At 38.8% G+C, this 23,422-nt stretch overlaps 1 protein-coding gene across 14 annotated transcripts in view; it reads right to left on the bottom strand.

The window, feature by feature from the left end:
• Positions 1-4,294: 4,294 nt before the first annotated feature.
• The window catches only part of rxrba (retinoid x receptor, beta a), a 27,718-nt gene continuing 8,590 nt past the window's right edge, over positions 4,295-23,422 (bottom strand). For 5 of the 14 annotated variants that reach the window (XM_016252126.1, XM_016252125.1, XM_016252129.1 and 2 more), the window contains 12 exons: positions 22,521-22,750; positions 19,739-19,765; positions 19,141-19,294; positions 15,081-15,260; positions 13,779-13,802; positions 12,080-12,240; positions 10,484-10,613; positions 10,189-10,321; positions 8,388-8,429; positions 7,127-7,218; positions 5,910-6,015; positions 4,295-5,747 (listed from right to left, as the gene is read on the bottom strand). In XM_016252126.1, coding sequence (XP_016107612.1) covers positions 5,600-5,747; positions 5,910-6,015; positions 7,127-7,218; positions 8,388-8,429; positions 10,189-10,321; positions 10,484-10,613; positions 12,080-12,240; positions 13,779-13,802; positions 15,081-15,260; positions 19,141-19,294; positions 19,739-19,765; positions 22,521-22,750 — 1,427 coding nt within the window. In that variant the 3' untranslated portion in view covers positions 4,295-5,599. Of the gene's footprint in view, positions 5,748-5,909; positions 6,016-7,126; positions 7,219-8,387; positions 8,430-10,188; positions 10,322-10,483; positions 10,614-12,079; positions 12,241-13,778; positions 13,803-15,080; positions 15,261-17,343; positions 17,684-19,140; positions 19,295-19,738; positions 19,766-22,520; positions 22,751-23,422 lie in introns of those variants that run through there. The other 9 variants (XM_016252132.1, XM_016252130.1, XM_016252131.1 and 6 more) reach the window with 9 other exon arrangements.

Here is a 23,422-nt window from a genome sequence, read left to right as displayed (position 1 = left end):
GGTTGTCAGTATGTTAAAGGTACAAAACAGATTTTAATAGCAGTGTGCATTGTTGAATTTACTGGTTTACATTCAAATTTTCTTGTTTGTAAATTACAGTTTTATACTGTAAAATTTACAGTTTTTGGCCGTAAATGTGTTTACTGTTTTTCTGTATTTTTTACAAAATTATTCTGGCAACCACAGCTGCCAAAATTCTTTTGTAAAAACTACAGAATTTTTTTTTACAGTGTACATACATATATACATATGTATTTAAATATTTCTGCATGCATTGACCTAAAATATACGTGAGTGGAATTTTAGTAACAAATGGACTGCACAAATAATAACACCAGTAAGAGCAAAGACCTTGTAAAATATAATTATGTTGGAATATATGGCTAACATAAGGTCTGCTTTGCTGGGAAATAGCACGTTCTGGAACAGTGACGGTCATTGAAAGAGAGCAGTGAGGTTTCTGTCCTGCATTCACCTCACACCGCTGCTGGTCCGGCTGATACGAACTTAACTGAGTCCACAGTGTTACTTAACGTGCTTATTTTAGGTTTACAAGAGCTGAAAATGCATTGTCACAATTTACTGTCCATTTAATGTCAAGCTGTGCTCAAAGGACCTATACATTAAAACAGCAATAACAAAAGAAAGTCCCCTTTTTGTCAACAAATCACCATTCTCAGCAACAAACCATCTTTTCAATCAAATGACATGGATGAAAGGTAGAGTTAAAAGAGTAAAAAAGGCTTGCCGTGCCTTATCGCAGCTGTGAAATGTGACAGAAATAGCCGCTGTTGCAAACACAACTCAAAAAATGGTCAAGGACTAGGTTTTGGCGTCACCTCCAGAACTGCAGAAAATATGCTGCCCTCACCTTTCCAGTACACAGGAGCCATTGTAAGAGCGCCACCTGACGGCGGACAGAGGAACTGCAGGTGCATCCCATGCACACAGAAGAGCTGTGCAGCATCAGATCTAATATTAAACAGTTTTTAATCTTGTATTACATACATTAGGTTTTATTTAGACAAAGCAGTGGGGAGTTATTAAGAAACGAAGATCAGAACGGACAGTAAGACAAATTGAGGCATCTACTATTCATCTGTTTTATATTTATTTATCCGTCTTAAAGGGATAGTTCACCCAAAAATGAAAATTGTGTCATCATTTACTCATCCTCATGTCGTTCCATATGCTGAACACAAAAGAAGATATTTTGAAGAGTGCTGGTAATCAAACAGTTGGTGGTTGCCATTGACTTCCATAGTATTTTTTTTTCCCTTACTACGGAAGTCAATGGCAACCACCAACTGTTCGATTACCAGCAATCTTCAAAAAATCTTCTTTTGCATTCAACATAAAAAAAGCAACTCATACAGGTTTGGGACGACATGAGGGTGAGTAAACGATGACAAAATTTTCATTTTTGGGTGAACTATCCCTTTAATAGATCCAAATGTAATGTCATGTCGAAAGCACGCAATAAACATCTGAATCTGGACATTCGGAATACGATTTCTTAAAGATTCAGCTTTTTTCCTGCATGCGTGCCTTAGAATTTAGAAAAGAAGGGAGAAGTGAAGGAGGAGTTAAAGTTGAGGCAGAATATCATTGGTTCGTTCCAGGAGTGACGTTGCAGTTGGGCTCCCTCTAGCGTCTGGAGCGCGACACTGCGGCGCCAGCAGCGGCTCGGGGCCCGGGGGTCCTGCTGGACTGAAGAGCAAACCACCTCACCTACCCACCCCGAGGGACCCCGAAACAACCTCACAAATCAAGAGCTCCTTTTAGTGAAGGCAGGGGAAGGACCAAATCAAAAATCAACAATGAGGTTAAAAATAGGGGGTGAATCGGAATTAGAGCCAAGGTTATTTTAGTTAACTAAACCCATAACAAATTGTTACTTAATGTTAACTGAAATGTAAAAAAAATTCTCATTTCCATTTAATTTGTTAATGTTCTAAAATAACTCTACATTAAGGTGCATTAGTTAATTACATTAGTTAACATGAACTAAGAATGACCAATACTTCTACAGCATTTGTTAATCTTAGTCAGTGTTAATTTCAACATTTATTAATACATTAAAATCAAAAGTTGTGCTTGTTAACATTAGTTAATGCACTGTGAATTAACATGAACTAAAAATGAAGCGAGCTGTTAAAAGGTGAGATTATGAAAAAGTAACAATTTTGGGGAAGAGAGAAAAAAAAAAAGTGGACCCCAAAAGACAGGGAGGGTCGGCCACACGAACACACAAGCTCACAGCGTATGTCTGGATTAATATGTATTCAAGCAATTATGGCAAACTGCAATCAAGTAAAAGGAGACGGGGGCCACTGCACTCCATTAAAAGGAACGACTCTTGTATGCATCTTTCACACAGGACTGCTTCCGCATTGCTGCGCACACACACACACACACACACACACCCATAGGCTGACTGACAACTCTGGCAAGACTCGAGTCGCCCACGGGAAACACAAGCATACAGTTCACCATCAAATAAGCCTTCCCACCGTTCAGATATAGAGCAGACCATCAACACCAACCCAATTAGCTTCAATTCCTGGATAAATGGAAACTGGGTAGACAAAACATGCAAGAAAATACAAAAAACTCTAAACTATTTGGAAGCCAAATTTAAGGACCAGAGGTCAGTCGTTGATCACATTAAAAAGACTTAAAAACAGGATTCTTCCAACCACTGGCCTTAACAAAACAAGCACATGGGGAAGCTAAGTTAGGACAACCAAAGCTGTATAGGAAGTCTGGATTCAGGTCACATGTCAATGGCTAATGTATTATGGATTACAGTAAGTCCATCAAGTTCTAGTGAACTATCTCATCTGATGCTCAATCTGTCTTTCCGACATGATTATACTCTGAAAACTGGACAATTAAGCACCTCATGAATGTATAAAACACTTGTACAAGAGTTCAGACAGTAATAATCTGCATCAAGTTTGATACTATAATTGAAACCGCTATGCAGAAAATGGTGTATTAAACAAGAAGTTGGCATATCAAATTCAAGCTTATTGGAGAAATTGCATATTTTGACCACTGCTGTGCGTCTATTTTGGTGTCAACATTCATGTCTAACTGTTGTCATTATTAGCGCCATAAAAGATGGGACCACTTGCAATCTCTAGCTATTTTTCTTTATAAAAACTTCAAATACTATCAGTATTTGATCTCAAGTCTCTGCCTAAAATTACTTGGTTGGAGCCACAAAAACCATCAGGTTTATCAAGTACAGAAAATGGTACCCACCATTAATACTGATGCATTTGCTGGATTGTTTAATGGCATGTTCAGTCTTTCTCCAGGACTATACTATATCACTCTCACATAAATGCATAGAGATTGTGATGGATGCTGGTTTTGACACGTCGACCTTTCAGATTGAACGCAGAATTCTTACATGACCCTAGTGTCTCTGTTGAATAAGATGGACGTGTTCGACAATATGTTCTTGTCAGATTTAGTGAGTCGCTATGAGGGAAGCAACCTGTACGGATGAACTGTAGAAGGTGATTCTACTGCGACACATTAAGGCTGGAATATACTCACACTACCAGACTTTCCGAACACAAACTTGCACAGAAATATGCGCCTCGTTGTTACTAGACGCATGTCAAATGAAAACAAGATGCGTTCTAAAAATATCAAACGTTTGATATTCCCTGACTGGATGGAATCATAGTCTGGAGCTCAAAAATATTGGAGTCTGTGCCCATCAAAATGGCGCTTTCCACAGCGTGGTACAACTCGGCTCGGCACGGCTCAGTACGGCACGGCACGGTTCGGCTCGGTTTGCGTTTCCACTGCAGTTCAGTACCGCTTTAGAGTGCGCGGGATTATTCACATGTCGTTATAGTTGCGCCGCCTCTACTACCACGACTCCTAAAAAAAACTTTTTCATTCCGCGTCGCCCCATCAAGCTCTCGCTGGATCCGCTCCTCTGCTATCAACGAGAGGAACGCATTCTTTCGCAACAGAAAACAAAACTTTTTGGTTGTTAAAAAAAGGTGCGCTCGTTCAAGACAGTTGCATTCGATCCTTCGCTGGCTGTGCTGATTTAAATCTAGTGGTTCTGTTGTGTTTGCGTCGCAAGTTCAGTGACGCAGGTAGTGACGATTCTCTCCGGCCAATCCGTGATCAGCAGAATTTACACGTCACGTTTTGGTAACGGTACAGTTCACTTGGAACCCCAACCGAGGTGGTACTAAAAAAAGTACCAGGTACCAGGTACTGTACCCAGTGGAAAACCCCCAAAAAGTGAACCGTACCGAGCAGTACCGTGCCGTACCATGCAGTGGAAAAGCGCCAAAACACTATGCAATTTTCTGTGAAATCAGTCAAGCCTGAATGTCCAAAAACTGCTGACTGGCTCCAACTTTTGGGAACAAGCCCAGGCTCCTAAATTGGTGTCAAAATTGTGTAGTGTATTCCAGCCTTTACACAAACTAGAGCCACCTTTGTTTTTTACTATGCCAAAGTTAGTACCAGTTAAATCCAAACAAGCCTGATGACAAGCTGATTTCCTAAACACAAAAGAAAAAGGCCTGCTACACCGATCACGTGGAAAGGACAAGAGTGGTTGGACATACTTCACAGCACACATACACACTTTATAAATATTTGTCTTTTGGGGGGCATGGTGTGGATTTGGTTCCCATTGGTGACGAAATGGATCAAAGGAACTTGGGCGAATTATGAAATGGCAAAGGTATAAGGTCCTCTAGAAGGTACCAAAACCAATCTATTTGTTCATTTAAAAACAACACAAATCAAGAAAAACAAGGTCGACCCTCCTATTGCCGCCAAAAAAAGCAGGATTCTCCTGCGAGATTTAATCTGTGCCTTTAGGCCCTCCTCGGAACATGATCAAAAACTCATGTCCAACAAAACCTGCATACATTTATTCACAAATGTAAAACTCTAGCCTGCATTTCATAAGGGCCAGATGCAGCAGGCAGAGAATTTCCAATGTCGTTTATAAATCAGACTCATTTCATGAGTACAGTACAAAGTAGGATTTCAAGGTAAAAATCCCAAAGATAGCACGTTAGCAGTATTCCACAGTCAAAAACGAACCGTGACTTGATTCTTGATTCGTACCAGCCAAAGGGCTCGGCGGATTCTCGCTCCGGTCACACATGCACTGTAAATCCAGCCGAAGGGCTGTCTAACTGCAGTGACAAATGAAAAAAAGTACAGTTCGTGCAGAGTAACATACAAACCAAAACGACACACAGAGATCTCTAGAATCAATATGAGAGTTCTAAAACCGGAAGCCTAAGTCTTTAAACCGAAGCTTATGATTTAGAACCTCCAGGGAATATGAAAAATAAGATCTCTCTGGACAGCTCACACTGTGTAAAACGTTACATGGAAAACAAGTTTTTTTTTTTCAGACAGTCTTTTTTCGGGGCTGTACTGGTTTGAAGGTGCGACAGGAAGAATATGTAGGAGAGAATTGTGGGGGAAGGTGTTAATGGGAAGTGAGACAGTAAAGCCCCAGAGTCCAGGGTGGGGGTGGGGGGGGTGCGATACCCTGGTGCAAAACCGGACTGAACTGGATCGAGACTGGTCCAGGTTAGGTCAGCTGATGTGGCGCTTCAAGCATTTCCATTAAGAAGGTGTCGATTGGGGTGTCTCCAATCAGCTTGAAGAAGAACAGGTGCTCCAGGCACTTAAGGCCAATAGAGCGCAGCGCTGGCAGCCGGAGGAGGAGCTTGGCAAACCTGAAAGCCAAGTGAGATGTAAAGAAACTGCAATGAACTGTAACCCAATCGGCATATCTTTCTTCCCTCTATGGAAATTCTAGATGGGATTTTTACTTCAATAACCACACTGTTGCAATCTATTGAGGGACAGAAGAGAGAAAAAAAACACATGTACTCTACCTGCCCTGCTGGTCAGGATATCTCTGTTTACAATAAGCCTCCAGCGATGCATAGACCTTCTCTCTCAGTAACTCCACTTCACTTGGGCTTGACAATCCCTTTGCATCTGCACATAAAACAACGAATAAAATGTAAAGCTGCCTTTATGACTGAACAGCAGGGGTGGAAATCAGCAGGAACATTCAGCGTAACAATATACTGGTCTCTGGATGTGTAGCTATTTAAAATTGCGACATATTGCAATATCTTTATTGCTTGTTTCTCTTGATCTTAACTGGACTTTGGCGCTTTGCACAATTACATTCTTGGCTAATTCGGAGTTTGGACTATGGTTGAATAGAAACGGAGCGTACAAATGAGGAATGCACTGATAATGCAACAGTATCAGTCCATCACACAAACGTCACTGTGAAGTTTGTAGTTAAATTGTTCATTCAGATATTTTAATGGCAAAGAGAGTTAAAAGATTAACATACTTTCTAATATTAATCGATGGTGAGGAATGGGAAATAAAGAGCACTTCTGTTGCATGCGCTCGAATACGGTTCGCTCACTCAGCACATATGCTTCATTAAACAAGCACAAGTAAAAATACTAAATGCTACATTATATGTATAACAAGTGGATCCCTACACTACAAGAAACTGTCATGTAACGACTGTACCGGTGCACTAGAGTAGCTCTAAATGTGTGCTCTGCCATTAAATGAAAGATAACAAAATAAAATGATAAAATGACCAGGAAAACAGATCTGACTTGTCGGAGAAAGTGTAAGAACAGCAGCATGAACTGCCGGTGATATCTATATATGTACTTTTAAGGTAATCAGCCAACATAGCTAGTTTTTATTGTTGGCATTTTATTCAATTTTGAATATCCAAATGTTAGGGAGAAGAAGAATAAAAAAAACTTTTAGATACCAATCTGGATATGCGACGGACTTCTTTTACGCTCATGTTTAGTAGCTCCTTTGAAGGATTCTTGAGTAAAATGGCTCTATATTTAACAAAGTGTGACCGGTTTTATCGAATACAAAAAATACAACCCGCATTTTATGCAATTAAAATGTATCAGATGTATTAAAAATGTATTAAAAAAAAGGTATCAGCAAGTACCAAAAATTTAAGTATCTGTATTGTATTTTTTCTGGGAAAAAGTGGTATCGGAACATAGCATGAACGAATGTGAATTGAATGTGTATGACTGTGCGGTCTGACCTGGGTTGAAGAGGATGATGGCTCTCAGGCAGCCCAACTCTGTTTTATCCATCTGCATGTCCCTCATCTTGCTCACCAGCTCCGTCAACACCCTGACGCCATTAAAATGAGGGCAGGAAGGAGCAAGGGATGAAAAGCAGGAAAGGAAAGGTGGGAAAAAGAGAAGAGTCAGGTTAAAATCTGAAGTACTACAATTCGCATTTACGCAATAAGAAAATAGCTTGATGGAGCCATTTTCACAAGCACTTCAAAATATATACAAAACACAATCATAAAAATCAATGGTAATATAACAGCCTTCTTATCTCAAAAAGAACAATCAGAAATTAATGTTTTAGAAACATAGCGCATGCCACGTAAGATATAAGTCACTCATGTTAACATTAGTCACTGTCGGGCCAAAAGCGAGTGTGCTAGTGCGTGCCAGTTGCGATTCCATTGTCACTTCCGGGGCTTGATCTCTGCCTCATCGGGGCTTCCTCAGGGCCAACGCCCAGGGATTTTCGACCCGCCAAATACCTTGGGCCAAAGCGGGCCAACTGGGGCCAGAGGAGTGGTCATGAATAAAGGTGGAGTTTAGACGGTCGGCACCGCTACTCACTTCCCATGTTTTCATATCAAGCTACCAGCTTTAATCAACATTTAAAATTATTTTAATGGCAAAACTCACTGCAGACACCAGCGAGTGTTTGAAATAACTTACGAATGGGCTCCGATGGGAATTCTGATCACCGTATGAGGCAGAAATGTATTATATGCGATGTTATAAGGCTACGCTAACCATCGCCACCATAAATACATGTTATGCTTATTAAAATAATGACAGCATGAAGAACTAGACAAATCATATATGATTATAATCATGTATTTATTTGGTGTCATATTTGTTCTGTCTCTTCTCTGCGCCTTTGTTGATACAGGACTTTTGCATCCGCACGTCATAAATTTCATATACTCTGTAACTCCTAACTCTGGTTTTCTGTCTGTGAGCTCCCTCTGTTGCTCGCTCGCTTTGGGCCTTGCGGCTTGAGGTCTGAGGCTCGTTGTTAGCCCTGGCTCGCACTGGCCCGACAGTGGAAACGCAGCTATTGTGAGTCCAAGCAACACTTTCAATCACACAGATATTCGTACACAAGGTCAGTTTGGTCTTTACCTGCCCCAAACAGCCCCAGACATAATTTAATCCAAAATAAACTGTCTCAAGCTACAGGCTTTCCTGACTGCTGCTGTTTGTTTATGGCGTGTGGCGGAGTGTCATTACCTGTCGAATATGGCCCCAACCTCTGCATTGTGCGCACTCTCCCTGTGTGTTCAATCACAATGTGTTATTAAAATGTCATTTCACATTTCATTGTTATATAATGTCTCCCCACTCCAGAAAGGCCCAGGCAGAGACGTTAAGACTCCACGTATGATGGCGGTAGGCCCAAAGAGTAACAAGCTACAGGCTCTTGTTGAAAGGAAGGCGGACGATCATGGGTTGGAAGCAGCAAAGCTTTAAATTACAATTCCTTTTTAAAATCTGTTGAGCATCAGTTAAAATAAGTAAAAATTAAATGTAATTAATGTGTAATTAACACTTAATTTCTAGCTAATTTTATAACAAAATAAAAAGCCTTTATGTACAATGCATAATAAATGTATTCATAAGGTGCCTTGTAATGCATTCAAATCTTTTAATAAATAATTGTAGCCAAATTTAAAATGCATTATAATATTTGAAGGTTTGTTTGTCAAGTGAGTTAATGCATCATACTTTCTAAAAGTGTAACTATGAATAGATAAGTTTTAGAATCTATTACAACTATGGCTATAATTATTCATGAGGGCATACAAGGTGCCATTACAAGGCATTATTAATGCATTTAAACTACTTTTCTAATGCATTATATAAAAAAGCTTTTTTATTAGAAAAATACAAATGTTTAATGGAAAATTTATAATTTTTCCTGACACGAAAATGTTGATTAAAAAAATGTATATTTAATTTTAATTTCAGGTTTTTGCAAGTGCGGTCAGTGAACACCTGAACAAAAGTAATGAAAAATCATTACTGTTGAGCACTGAAGAAATATATTATTATTTTTGCTGTTGTGGAATATAACCGATCATTGACTTAAAGTATTATTATTATGTACTATAACATCAGCATCTCCTAATTGCTCAAAATGCACATAAAATTACTCTGAACACGCATCAGATTTTGCACAGAGGGTTAAGTAGCATTTAAAGCCAATAAAGCAAAGCGCGAAGCATGTGCACACACACAGCACCAACGGGAGGACAATGAAGCGCTGCAAGAATCAGGTGAGTTGGACAGTGAAGCACAAGACATGGAGGCTCATTTCTGAAGCAGAGACATTATGACAAGATGAATGGCAACGAAAGACAATTTCATATGAACATCACAACAAACTGTAGCACAGAACATCTAGAATGAGCTCAATTAAAACAACAGCCTGTAGCTCATTATTCCTGGATTTGCAGGAGACAAAGATAAAATATGGAGTCTTGAGAAGTTATGGAGAGAAATGTGGTAAATTTGTTTCTTAATATAAACAATCGCTGTAATTACCAGCAGATCAAGAGTGAATGTCAGAGCACACTTCATACATGTGCACTGTATTGATCATGTAAATGGGAGTGTGTCGAGACTATAAGCAGAGGAGACCATTGGTGCACATATAGGTGTCTGCATGTATGTGTATGTCCTGTCTGATCGTGCAGTGTCAGTCTATAAAAGCACACTATATACACAGCAGCGTCAAGGCAGCAGGCTGTCAGGAGGTAAAAAAAGGTATTTTTCTTTGTCATGACACAGGAAAATCCAACCACCTTTGCAGCCTTAAATGTGTCAAGAAGCAAAGCTGTTAAGGTTCATGAGCACAGGTCTACCACAAATCATGATACGATATTTCTTGCCTAATCCTTTTCACACATAAGCACAGCAGGTCACATGCACAACTTTTTGAAACCTATAGCGAGCAAATCTAATAAAGCTAAGACCTCTAGAAGATCAATACAAGGCTAGCCTGTCCGCAGTCATGTGACATGACTATTACCTGTCAAAGATGGCTCCCACCCCTGCGCTGTGAGCACTGTTCCTGTGCACGTGGAGGCCGGTGGCCAGCAGAATGCCATCCTTCACCGTGATGGAGCGATGAGAGAATGACGCGATCAGTAGCTCATTCCAGCCTGGTCGACAAATGAAAGCAGCAAAAGATGAGGGGGGGATCACTACTGAGAAAAGCTAATTATTAAGAGTTTGCTAAGGGAAACATAAAAAAATCCTGTTTGCAGTTACCAGTTTTGATTTTAAAAACATTCAGTCAGAAAGACAAAGGCAAATAGGTTTACCAGCACGCAGCAGGATGACCTGGTCATCCAGAGACAGCTCACTGAAGTGAGGGATCCGTTTTGCCCACTCCACCAAAGTGAACAGCTGTTTATCAGCCGCCTGGCAGATATTTGTGACTGGGTCGTTCGGCTGAGGAGAGGAAACAAAAGTATTGTGGGTAAGTAGTAAGGAGAGGGAATGAAAAAATCTTGAAAATAACATCATGCAAGGCTTTTTGTAATTTAGCAGTAGGAATTTGCATTTCAAAAACTCTGAAGAAGGGATGCATGATAAATTATATCATATTGAGATTGCAATTAAATTTATGTTGATAACGATGATAAGCTCTGGACATTTTTACTCAATATGGCAGTGGTCGGCAACAGGCGGCCCATTTTGGCCAGCCAGCAATAATATCTGGCCCGCGCCCACAGCCAGATTATTTTGATAGCGGCTGGTTCTGAAATAGATCTGTCATGACAGCAACAGTTACTCACATTCAGAGTGTGTGATCGGAGTGGAGCGGTGTACAATTCACGAGTACAACTTATGCCAACGACCCGTAATATAACTGCATATTTAGCAAGAATTCACAAGTTAAACATTTAGCTAGCTTGATAGAGAAAGATCACTCAAATCAAAAAGAATATGAAGGCTATAATGACGGCAATGAGAGGGAAGTTATAGTTCTCAAGGAATTTGTCTGTTCCTTCTAGATACTGAATATTTTCAGCTGAATATTTTCAGTGACAATGTTTGGATTTGAAATCAAAATAATGGATAAATGTTGTGTTTGTGGTAAGCAGACACGGATCAATAGCGGACTACTGTGTGAAAACTGCTTCCCCTCTCACAAGAGTCACCTAAGAGGGGGATTCCCCCCATTTTCAAAAATGAAATTCAGGCCCTGAATAAATGTCTAAAAATCCTGATTGGAGTATCACTATAAATAGTTACAAAAGATAAAAAAGAACGTTTTAAAAAGATCGGTATCAGTGATCGGTATTGGCAGATACTGCTTTCTGTGATCAGCGATCGGTCTCAAAAATCCTGATCAGAGCACCCCTAGTACCTAGTACTTTTTTTAGTACCACCTCAGTTGAAGTTCCAAGTGAGCCACACCGATACTAAAATGTGATGAGTGAACACTGCAGATCACTGATTGGTCAGAGAGAATCGTCACTACCAGAGTCATTGGATTTGTGACATGAAACACCTAACCCAATAGATTTAAATAGTCAGCAACAGCCACCGCAGTATCTTTTTTCTCACAACTTTTTTAAACGACTTGCTTTTAACAAACGTCACACGCAACTTGAAAAAAGAAATGGCTGTATCATGGTCAGTGGATGAGGTGGCAGAGCAACTATTACAATCAGTCTATAATCCCACCCAACTTTGAAGCGGTACTAAACTGCAGTGGAAAAGCGAGCCGAGCCATGCCAAGCAGAGTTGTACCACACAATGGAAAAGCGCCATAATATGCAACTTCCTGCTTTTAATCAGTCCACCAGCTAAAATTAGAGCCCAATTACCTTGAAGTTCTGGATCACGTAACAAATAATCCTAACACTAAAGATCATAAATCCTCTTTAACATGCTTATCTGTAACTTACAGAGCTTCCCCCTGAGCTGCCATCTGTATGCAGCTCGGTCTTCTGCTCCACGGCCATCTCTGCTTCTAGAATCTTCTCTACAGGCATCTCTTCATTCGCGGGGCTGGTGGACTCAACCTCTCCTTCACGCTCCTTGTTCCTCTGACGCTCCTCCTGAACTGCTGCATCGCACACAGGGAAATGAGGAAGAGGGACAAGATGGGGAAACAGAGATGAAGGATAGGGCGGAGGACAGATCAACAGGATGGGAAAAGGAAAATGAACAGAGAGAAGGGTAGTGAACAGGGAAAGCAGTAAAGATGTAAACAGGAGCAGAGAGACAGAGATATACAGATACAAGTAGTTCCTGGTTAGTTTTCAACATTCATTCACACACTGAAGTCCTCCAGCGACATTCCTTCTTCAATGACCCAGTAAAAGCTATAAAGGTCCCTTATTGCGCATATTCAAAACAACGTTCTCACATGACTAATATGTTTTTTGCTGCATCATGTAATTTAAAGGGGTCATATCATGAGGAATGTAAATGTAAACACTGTAAATTCAGTTCCCAGTAAAAAACAAAAAACAAAAAAAAAGACTCCTGAACTTTTTGCATGTTACATCAGGCACATGATTGTCCACATTTACAAATACGTCCCTTATTGCGCATATTCAAAACAACGTTCTCACATGACTAATATGTTTTTTGCTGCATCATGTAATTTAAAGGGGTCATATCATGAGGAATGTAAATGTAAACACTGTAAATTCAGTTCCCAGTAAAAAACAAAAAACAAAAAAAAAGACTCCTGAAATTTTGCATGTTACATCAGGCACATGATTGTCCACATTTACAAATACAATGACTATTAGGTAGGGTTGGGCGATGTCTACCAAATTGGCATCGGACGATGCATACTGTGAAATGGGGGGGGGGGGCTATTGAAAGCGGTTTCAATAGCGGCTCCCTGATGCCCGCAATTTATACACAGTCGCCTATACTTACCCAACGATATAACTCCGAGAAATGCCTCCCATGTCGTAGGCTATTTATTCCCTTTAGGGTTTCCGTAGTACACTTCAATTCCTTTCTGAACACAGAACTGGGATGCGGCGGATTGCCGGGGGGGGGGGATCACGATGTCAGCTTAACATCGTGATGTCTGTCAGCCATCGGCGATAGACGATGGCCCAACCCTACTATTAGGTAACAGAAACTTGGTACATCCAGACTTGGTAAAGTAATAAAGAGAAAGCGGGATGATACTATTACTTTTAAATACCAGAAAAACTAATAATAAGAGCAAAATGTTGTGCCCTTTCTGGCGGTGTAGCACCTATACCTCTGCATATCTTTCTCAACATAAGAAAAGCTGAAGTTTATTTTTAACACGGTTCCTAAACATGTCAGTCTGACTTTAAGCATTAATGGAGGAAAAAAATTAGAACATATCACTTTAAGAATATCTTTTCAAAGAACCATATTAAATGGTGAATAAATGATCTTAAAAAATAAAATGCAAAAAAAGTTACATTAAGTAGATCTCAAGAAAAAAAAAGATGAAATGACCCCTTTAATAGCCATGACTAATATCCTACAGAGCAATTCTTTCACCATTCCCACATTCACTAACTCTCTCTCTCTCTCACACACACACGCACATGCGCACACACACACAACCACCACTCCCTCCCTCCCTCCCTGTTTTCTCCTTACATCGTTGTCGTTCATCTTGGACCACTACAGAAGGAGAGGGAGGAAGAGAGAGAACGAGAGGAAACAAGAGGGAGAGAGGGGGACAGGTGTTAGTGGTGACAACAGCCCTCCCTCCCCCTCTGCTCTCCTCTCTGGTTTGTGCCGTGATGACTATGACTTAGCCACAATACCCTCTTTACATTCAGTGTCAACAATCTTATAAAATCTACATGTCTCTGCTACACATACTCGTCACTGCGGTCTTTCTGTCTGGCTTAATTCTAGAAAACATTTGCTCTCTCCTTAGTGACAGACCGATATGTTGGCCAAGCAAATTTATCATAAAATAAATAAATGAAATACAAAAAAAATATACATTACTGGGTACATCCCAATTGCCATTAAATTGTACATAATATTTAAAGGAATAGTTCACCCAAAAATCAGCACCAGCTTATTCAAAATGTAGATGATTTTCTTTTTTCAGCTGAAGAGAAATTATGGTTTTGAAGGAAAACATTTTAGGATTTTTCTCCATCTAATGCAAGTGAATGGGGCTCAACGTAGACAATAAGGCAGTTCTTGTCGCCTACGTCACGCGTGACATTCCCAACATGCATACGTCACGCAAGAGGTCATTAACTAAATCGTCTCGTGATCGTGCATTGCAGAGATGAACCAAGGTGAGCATTTGTAGTTAAAAAGTACATAATATATAATGTTTTTTCTGAAAATAACTGATCGTTTCGCAAGAGAAGACCCTTATTTGTCAGCTGGGGTTGTGTGGATTACTTTAAAGCTGCCTAAATATGGATTTTGGACTGTCAAAATGGTCTATGGTGAGCCCTGTTCACTTGCATTAGATCCTGAAATGTTTTCCTCCATTACCTTAACTTTTCTTCGGCTGAAGTCAGTCAGTCATACGCATCTTGGATGGCCTGGAGGGTGAGTAAATAATCAGTCATTTTCATTTTTGGGTGAGTTATTCCTTTAAATGCTTTATTGTCTATCATCCACACATCAGCATCAGTTTGTGTTTCTTGCACAACTAAATGCATAGCACCACAGCATTGAACATTACAAGTTGTAGATCAGTCTTTCTATTGCATTAGCTTCACATAAATAAAAATACACACTGTGACCAATGTAGTCCGATTTAAAATTAAACGTAGGTCCATTTATGAGGTGAGGAAACACTGGCATCAGACTCTGAAAATCTCATATCAGTGAATCACTACTCCTTACTTCTAGTGTAAAGAGCATCTCATCTTGGGTTTGTGGTATGTGTATGTGCTAGGTGGGACAGCAAGTTCTGGTTCTTACCCTCTCTCTTCATCCCCATGGCCAGGCACTTCTGGTAGCGGCAGTACTGGCAGCGGTTCCTCTGACGTTTGTCCACCAGACAGTCCTTACTGTCTCTGCATGTGTAGCTCAAGTCCTTCCTCACAGTGCGCTTGAAAAAGCCCTTGCACCCCTCACAGCTGTACACGCCGTAGTGCTTGCCTGGAGAAAAGAGACACGAGATGAATTTATGGAGGTGGAAGATTTTAGTCAAAAAAAGGTGAACCTACATTTGATGGTTTCATAATGTTATCACATAATGTTGTTGTTGTTACATAAGTGTTACATAATGAAAAGCTTTTTTTGTTCATTTGTAAAGATTTGACAAAAGATTGTTAAAATATTTAATTTAAAATAAATGCTATTCTTTTGAACTTTCTATTTAACAAAGAATCCTAAAAAAAACTATCACAGTTTTCACAAAAACACTATGCCGCATCAAATCAGCATGTGATTTCTGAAGGACCATTTGACTCTGAAAACTGGAGTAAAAACTCAGCTTTGCCATCACAGGAATAAATTCCACTTTAAAATACATAAAACAACATTTTATTATATTACAGCTTTAGTGTATTTTTGATTAAATAAATGCTGCCTTTGGGAAGCATACGGGACTTTAAAATATTAAACAAAAATCTCAAACCCCAAACTTTCAAACAGCAGTGTATATATTTACAGTTAAAAATATGTTTTTTGTACACTGTAGGGGTGGACAATCTTCCCAAAATATCATATCACGATCTTGCCACACAAAACCACGATCTAAATCGCGAATTTTAAGATGCACTTTTAAGAATATCCAGAGTGGAACTAGCCTATGACTTACCTATTTGAACAATTTAAAACAGTATTGCATTAAACAACCAAAATGGACATTAAATCCTGAGTTAAACTTTAAAACACTGCACCACTGTATGAATCAAATATACGTTGCTTCTTATTAAATTTATAAAGTGATTCATTCAAGAGCAGTGAGTGATTTTTTCTCTGTCTTTTGTTGTTTGATTAACATTAATGACACAGACAGCAGTAGGTTTATTAGGCTGCTGTCTCTTTAAGACCGAACGCACGGATCTAATATACCGACATGCATTCAATTTCTTTCCCAATTATTTATGTTCACTTAAGACATAACTGACTGTCTTTATGTAAATACTTGCCGAGACAGACATTTTGACATATTATTGTGTATATTTGACTATTTATGCATTATGCAAATGCCTAAAACTCCTGTTCGTGTTAGCGCCGCCTCAGAGTGCGTGCACAGAACGCACCTGGGGAACAGACTCTTTTCAGACTCGCTTTTAATAACTCTTTTTACAATAAAGCATGTCCCACAGTAGACTGCATTTTACGACAGTCACATTGCATGATTGGACTGATTTGGACTACGTTTAGGAGAGGCGAAAGCATACCGCTTGAAATGATTGGAACAGCTTGCGGCACAAATCGAAACTAAAATTTGATTCATCGCAGAACTACTGCTAGCTCACTGAGTTGTTTTTTTTTTTAAATCCGTCACCACGCATGAAAGATACATATGGATGCCTGTTACCGCCACGGAATAAAAAATTCAACAGGTAATTGCGACTTTTTATCTCACAATTCTGACTTTTTTTTCTCAGAATTGCATGATTCAAACTCATAATTCTGACTTTTTTTCTCAGAATTGCATGATATAAACTCGCAATTGCAAGCTAAAATGTCATAATTGTGAGATATAGACTCGCAATTCTGAGAAATAATTGCGACTTTGTCTCGCAACTGTGAGTTTATATCACGCAATTCTGACTTTATATCTCGCAAAAGATAAAAAGTCGCAATAACCTTTTTTTTTTTTATTCAGTGATGGAAACGGGCTTCCATAGACACATGATAGAGACGTGTGATATAATTTGACCAGCCACAGTCATCTAATATGCAGTTTTAACATTATTATGAGGACATAAAAGATCACGGTCTCTACAGTTCGCTTGAAAAGTAGATCGTAGACGTCTTCGAGATCGATCACGACATAAAATTGACAGATCGCTCCACCCCTAGTACACCGCGACAATAATATAAAGCTTCTCATTACACATACCCCTAATTGATACTGTACCATTTTTTGATTCACCATTTTACAGTCCAATAACATTTAAACAATAGCTATAAACATTTAAAATGAACAATACATTTTTAAAAGAAAATATATTTTCAGTGTTTCCTTCAGAAGGGTTAGGGTTCGTGTTTATCAGTGACGTACCAGAGGAGCGATCCCCACAGATGGCACACAAGCGTTTCTGAGAGACCATAGGCCCTGGGCTGTGGGCGGACATCGGCTTCAAACCGAAGGGCGGTTTGACATCATCAGAGCTGCTGACTGCGTGCAGACCCGACATGGACACGGTGGAGTTGATCTGAGACGGGCGATGAGGTGAGAGATAGACAAAGAGATGAAGTGATAGAAAAAAAAATTAGTTGAATAAACGAACACTTTCTCATTTTTGTTAGTGATAAAACAAAAATCAAATCACAAGATAACAGGAAAATACATGTTAATTTCTTATGATCAGTACCACATGCCTGGTTAGCTCTCAACCCTTAACTGATCATAACCAGATAATAACAAGCCTATGACTTACCTATTTGAACAATTTAAAACAGTATTGCATTAAACAACCAAAATGGACATTAAATCCTGAGTTAAACTTTAAAACACTGCACCACTGTATGAATCAAATATACGTTGCTTCTTATTAAATTTATAAAGTGATTCATTCAAGAGCAGTGAGTGATTTTTTCTCTGTCTTTTGTTGTTTGATTAACATTAATGACACAGACAGCAGTAGGTTTATTAGGCTGCTGTCTCTTTAAGACCGAACGCACGGATCTAATATACCGACATGCATTCAATTTCTTTCCCAATTATTTATGTTCACTTAAGACATAACTGACTGTCTTTATGTAAATACTTGCCGAGACAGACATTTTGACATATTATTGTGTATATTTGACTATTTATGCATTATGCAAATGCCTAAAACTCCTGTTCGTGTTAGCGCCGCCTCAGAGTGCGTGCACAGAACGCACCTGGGGAACAGACTCTTTTCAGACTCGCTTTTAATAACTCTTTTTACAATAAAGCATGTCCCACAGTAGACTGCATTTTACGACAGTCACATTGCATGATTGGACTGATTTGGACTACGTTTAGGAGAGGCGAAAGCATACCGCTTGAAATGATTGGAACAGCTTGCGGCACAAATCGAAACTAAAATTTGATTCATCGCAGAACTACTGCTAGCTCACTGAGTTGTTTTTTTTTAAAATCCGTCACCACGCATGAAAGATACATATGGATGCCTGTTACCGCCACGGAATAAAAAATTCAACAGGTAATTGCGACTTTTTATCTCACAATTCTGACTTTTTTTTCTCAGAATTGCATGATTCAAACTCATAATTCTGACTTTTTTTCTCAGAATTGCATGATATAAACTCGCAATTGCAAGCTAAAATGTCATAATTGTGAGATATAGACTCGCAATTCTGAGAAATAATTGCGACTTTGTCTCGCAACTGTGAGTTTATATCACGCAATTCTGACTTTATATCTCGCAAAAGATAAAAAGTCGCAATAACCTTTTTTTTTTTTATTCAGTGATGGAAACGGGCTTCCATAGACACATGATAGAGACGTGTGATATAATTTGACCAGCCACAGTCATCTAATATGCAGTTTTAACATTATTATGAGGACATAAAAGATCACGGTCTCTACAGTTCGCTTGAAAAGTAGATCGTAGACGTCTTCGAGATCGATCACGACATAAAATTGACAGATCGCTCCACCCCTAGTACACCGCGACAATAATATAAAGCTTCTCATTACACATACCCCTAATTGATACTGTACCATTTTTTGATTCACCATTTTACAGTCCAATAACATTTAAACAATAGCTATAAACATTTAAAATGAACAATACATTTTTAAAAGAAAATATATTTTCAGTGTTTCCTTCAGAAGGGTTAGGGTTCGTGTTTATCAGTGACGTACCAGAGGAGCGATCCCCACAGATGGCACACAAGCGTTTCTGAGAGACCATAGGCCCTGGGCTGTGGGCGGACATCGGCTTCAAACCGAAGGGCGGTTTGACATCATCAGAGCTGCTGACTGCGTGCAGACCCGACATGGACACGGTGGAGTTGATCTGAGACGGGCGATGAGGTGAGAGATAGACAAAGAGATGAAGTGATAGAAAAAAAAATTAGTTGAATAAACGAACACTTTCTCATTTTTGTTAGTGATAAAACAAAAATCAAATCACAAGATAACAGGAAAATACATGTTAATTTCTTATGATCAGTACCACATGCCTGGTTAGCTCTCAACCCTTAACTGATCATAACCAGATAATAACAAATACTCTCTCCCCAAATCATTCAAACACCATTTCATCACAAATCCAACCCTTTGACCACAGGTGGAATATGATTAATCATTAAGAATCTTATTTTGATTGCATTCTAATGAACACAACCCCTCAACAGATGGTATTTAATCATCCAAACAGAACAACATTTCAAAATCTATGAGCAACAGTAAAGGGAAGAAGACATATGCATGAGAGAAGCAACTAGATGCAAGGTCTCACCTCTGTGTTTCTGGCAAACATGTTCATCTGTGAAGCAGAAATGCAGTGATGAGGAGGAGCGCAAAAAAAAGCTTGTGGCGTGAGGGAGGTGGTGCTAAAAAATTACTAAATCCACCATGCTTATTTTGTTTTGGCTAAACTCAAATTTAGACTATGAAATAAAAAAAAATCAGGTTTAGATCGACAGAAACCTACCTGAGAGACTTTGGAAATTAAGGTCAAAATACCAGATGGTCTGTTAAACATTAACAGTTTTAGAGGGAAAAACTCAAATGATCCCAGTGAATAAACAGTGATTAAAAAAATTCCCTCAAGCATAACTTAAAAATTTTCAGGTTCAACTGCATAGTGCTAGTCATTGTAAACTACTGTTCAAAAGATATTTTAATGTTTTTGAAAGATGTCTCTTATGCTCACCAAGGCTGCATTTATATAATTATAAATACTGTAAAAACAGTAATATTGTGAAATTACAATTTGAAATAACCATTTTTCAATTCAATATATTTAAAAAAAATCAATTTATTCCTGTAATGCAAAGGTTAATTTTCAGCATAATTACTCCAGCCTTTAGTGTCACATGATCCTTCAGAAATCACTCTAAAGTGCTTATTAACTCTTCAAGAAACATTTATTATTATCAATGCTGAAAACAGTTCTGTTGCTTAATACTTGTGCAAAACATGATTTTTTTTTTTTTTTTTTTAAGATTCTTTGATTAATAGAAAGCTCAAATGATTTACTTGAAAGAACTGTCACTTTTGATAAATTTAATGAATCCTTAGTGAATTAACATTCATTTAAAAAAAATATCTTCCTGGCCCCTAACGTCTGAATTGTAGTGTACTCCACAATGTTAATGATAACTATTATATTAGTCCAAATTTAACTACTCTGCAGCTTTTTTTCCTAAATCTACATGACTTAATTCAAATTTCATGTACTCAATAACGCTGTGCCAATAGACGATAGTATCGTGTATCAATGATAATCAGAGATGTCGCCTGTGGCTGATGCCTTTGACGATAGCAAGACGATTATCATTATTATCAGGCTAGTAATACTAATTAATATTAAGGCTTATTTGTTCCATCATATTTCTTTTTCAACATTTTTACAGTGTTGTGCGTTATAACCAATCACACACGATTCCGCTGAGTTTATGAATGCAGTGGCCAATCAGAAGCGTTCAGATGAGTCATCGATGAAACACCAGAGTTTTGTTGTTAAGTGCGTGCGCTCGCCGACTGGATTCTGCTCTCTCGCGAATTCTCTCATCATAAACAACAAAGTGCAGATGTACGTGCGATGTAAGTATAAGAGATTTATTCATCATACAGTGTAGATAGCTACACTGATTATAACGGGAGTTATAATCAGTGAACTCGCACTAGACTGAAGTCAGTGATGATGTTCTTTGATATTGTAAACGTTTTTTGCAAGTTTTCTGTAGCTGCTGTTTGAATAACTGCGGAAATATAAGCATTATAATTAGTAACTTACAGTGTTTCTATTCAATTGTTATCATGTTAAATACAAATTCAGTCATATTAAAAATATTTAATGACATGACATCCTAACATTAGGCTGCTTTTAGCCGTACCCTGGAGTTGGTTCACTCTCTGGCAATGAATCCAAGTAAGTAAATAATTAAATAAATTAGTAAGATAATATAGTGTATCCGCAATCTCACATCGTGGAATCTAGTCATAAAAACAGATTTTACGGTATAACGCGGAATGTCACGGAATTTGTCAAATTTTGGATGGATGAATCAAAAGTAGGTCAGTAAACTTAAATCAAAATGTGATATGGACTAGTGTCTATGAATATTAAACTGCAAAAATACTATTTGAATATGAATCCTGCGTGTTCTGCGTGTCTCTATGTTAATGAATGGCGCAGATGCGCGGTTTCGTTTACTACACACATACTGAAGCGTGCGTGATGCTCGCGGTGTTTTCAGCCTCTGCCGCCTCAATATAGGAGTACATGAACACATAAACAATCTCTAGAGCTGCTCCGAGAGTCACTTCATGAACATTTTACCGTTTCTTTTGAGAAAAACTATCGTCATATCATATACAAACAGAAAAGTTCTTCACAGCAACCCGTCAAAATAGAAGTTTGGTTTAACTTGAAATCACTGTAACAGAAATATATTAATAATGCAATGATAGTACTACTACTACTAATACAATTATTATGAAAACATTATTTTTAAAGGACTATTTACCAGAAAAATGTAAATACACAACACACTTTTTCGGAAACAAATAAAATAATTAATTATTTTTTATAAAATCAATTAATTAGAGATGTTTTTGATTATTACATTTTAATGGATTTTAATTTTATTTAAAATGAATGGAAAACAGAATTTTGTAAAAAATAAAATTGAATTTGAGAAAAAAATTAAACATTTCATAGGGCCTTAAAACTTAACTTTTGTTAAACTTTTAATAATTTGATGTTAAATATTGCAAGTTTCATGATTTCAATTAATTAGATGTGCTTTTTGATTAATAAAAATGTATTAACCATTTAACCATTAAAACGGAGTCTAGAAAAAAAAGAAAACAGAATAATAAAAAAACGGAATTTTGGAAAAAATTAAATGGAATTTGGGAAAAAATAAAACAAATTTCATAAGGCCCCAACTAGTAGGCAGACCTGGAAACCGAACGAGCTGGACTGTTTGTGTTGTAGCGCAAACTTGGGCCTTAAATGAAATATGGGGAGTCCAGTGGAAAGTAAGAAGTGTTAACATGGTAATGCTCACCTGTGGGCTGCTGATGGGGCCGTAGCCTACTGAGGGAGTTCCAGGAAGGCAAGGAGAACCCAGAGAGGAGCTGATGACGGAGAAGGGTGAGCCCATGCTGCTGATGGGACTGTTCACAGCCGAAGTGATGGGTGGCAGGGAAGTCATGGCGGCGGCTGAAGGGGCCAACGGTGGCGAACGCTGACCTGATGGTGGTGAGGAAACGGATGAACTGTCTGGACTACGAGAATCTGTTAGGAGAGAGGAAAAACTATACAGTCATATTCAGGGAGGCCAATCATTTTAAAGGGGTCATATGATGCGATTTCAATGTTTCCTTTCTCTTTGGAGTGTTACAAGCTCTTGGTGCATAAAGAAGATCTGTAAAGTTGCAAAGACTAAAGTCTCAAATTCAAAGAGATATTCTTTATAAAAGTTAAGTCAGCCACGCCCCCCTAAAACGGCTCGTTCTAACACGCCCCCCCATATTTACGTCACTATTTGGGCGGCATTATGCAACTCTTCCCACATCTTCACGCAAAGAAAGAAGGCGTAACTTTTATTCTCGCTGTAGTATTGTTGCCGCCGCCGCCATGTCGTGAAGGCGCTGTGTGCTTCGTTGTGAAAGCGAAACTACTTTGTTTGGTCTTCCAAAAGAGGACGATGTCCACTTCGTCATGCCTGGAGCTGATCTGTGCTGGTCAGTCACTGAGGAAATTCTTCAACTTTGCGCTGTGCATCGCCGGAACGTCTTTCACCGTGGACGAAGCGGAGTCCAGCACGGGGTCGTCACATGTGGCTGCCGCAGGCATCACAATATGGTAGGGACGTAACATTTCCGTCACACGCTTGAGGAATTCGGCCAATCACAACGCACTGGATAGCTGGCCAATCACAGCACACCTCGCTTTTCAGACCGATGA

This window comes from Sinocyclocheilus grahami, unplaced genomic scaffold, assembly GCF_001515645.1.
Source record: "Sinocyclocheilus grahami isolate Dianchi unplaced genomic scaffold, SAMN03320097.WGS_v1.1 scaffold1088.1, whole genome shotgun sequence".
Lineage (NCBI taxonomy): Eukaryota > Metazoa > Chordata > Actinopteri > Cypriniformes > Cyprinidae > Sinocyclocheilus > Sinocyclocheilus grahami.
Note: the sequence above shows the minus strand (reverse complement) of the source record. Positions and strands in the feature narration are given on the sequence as shown.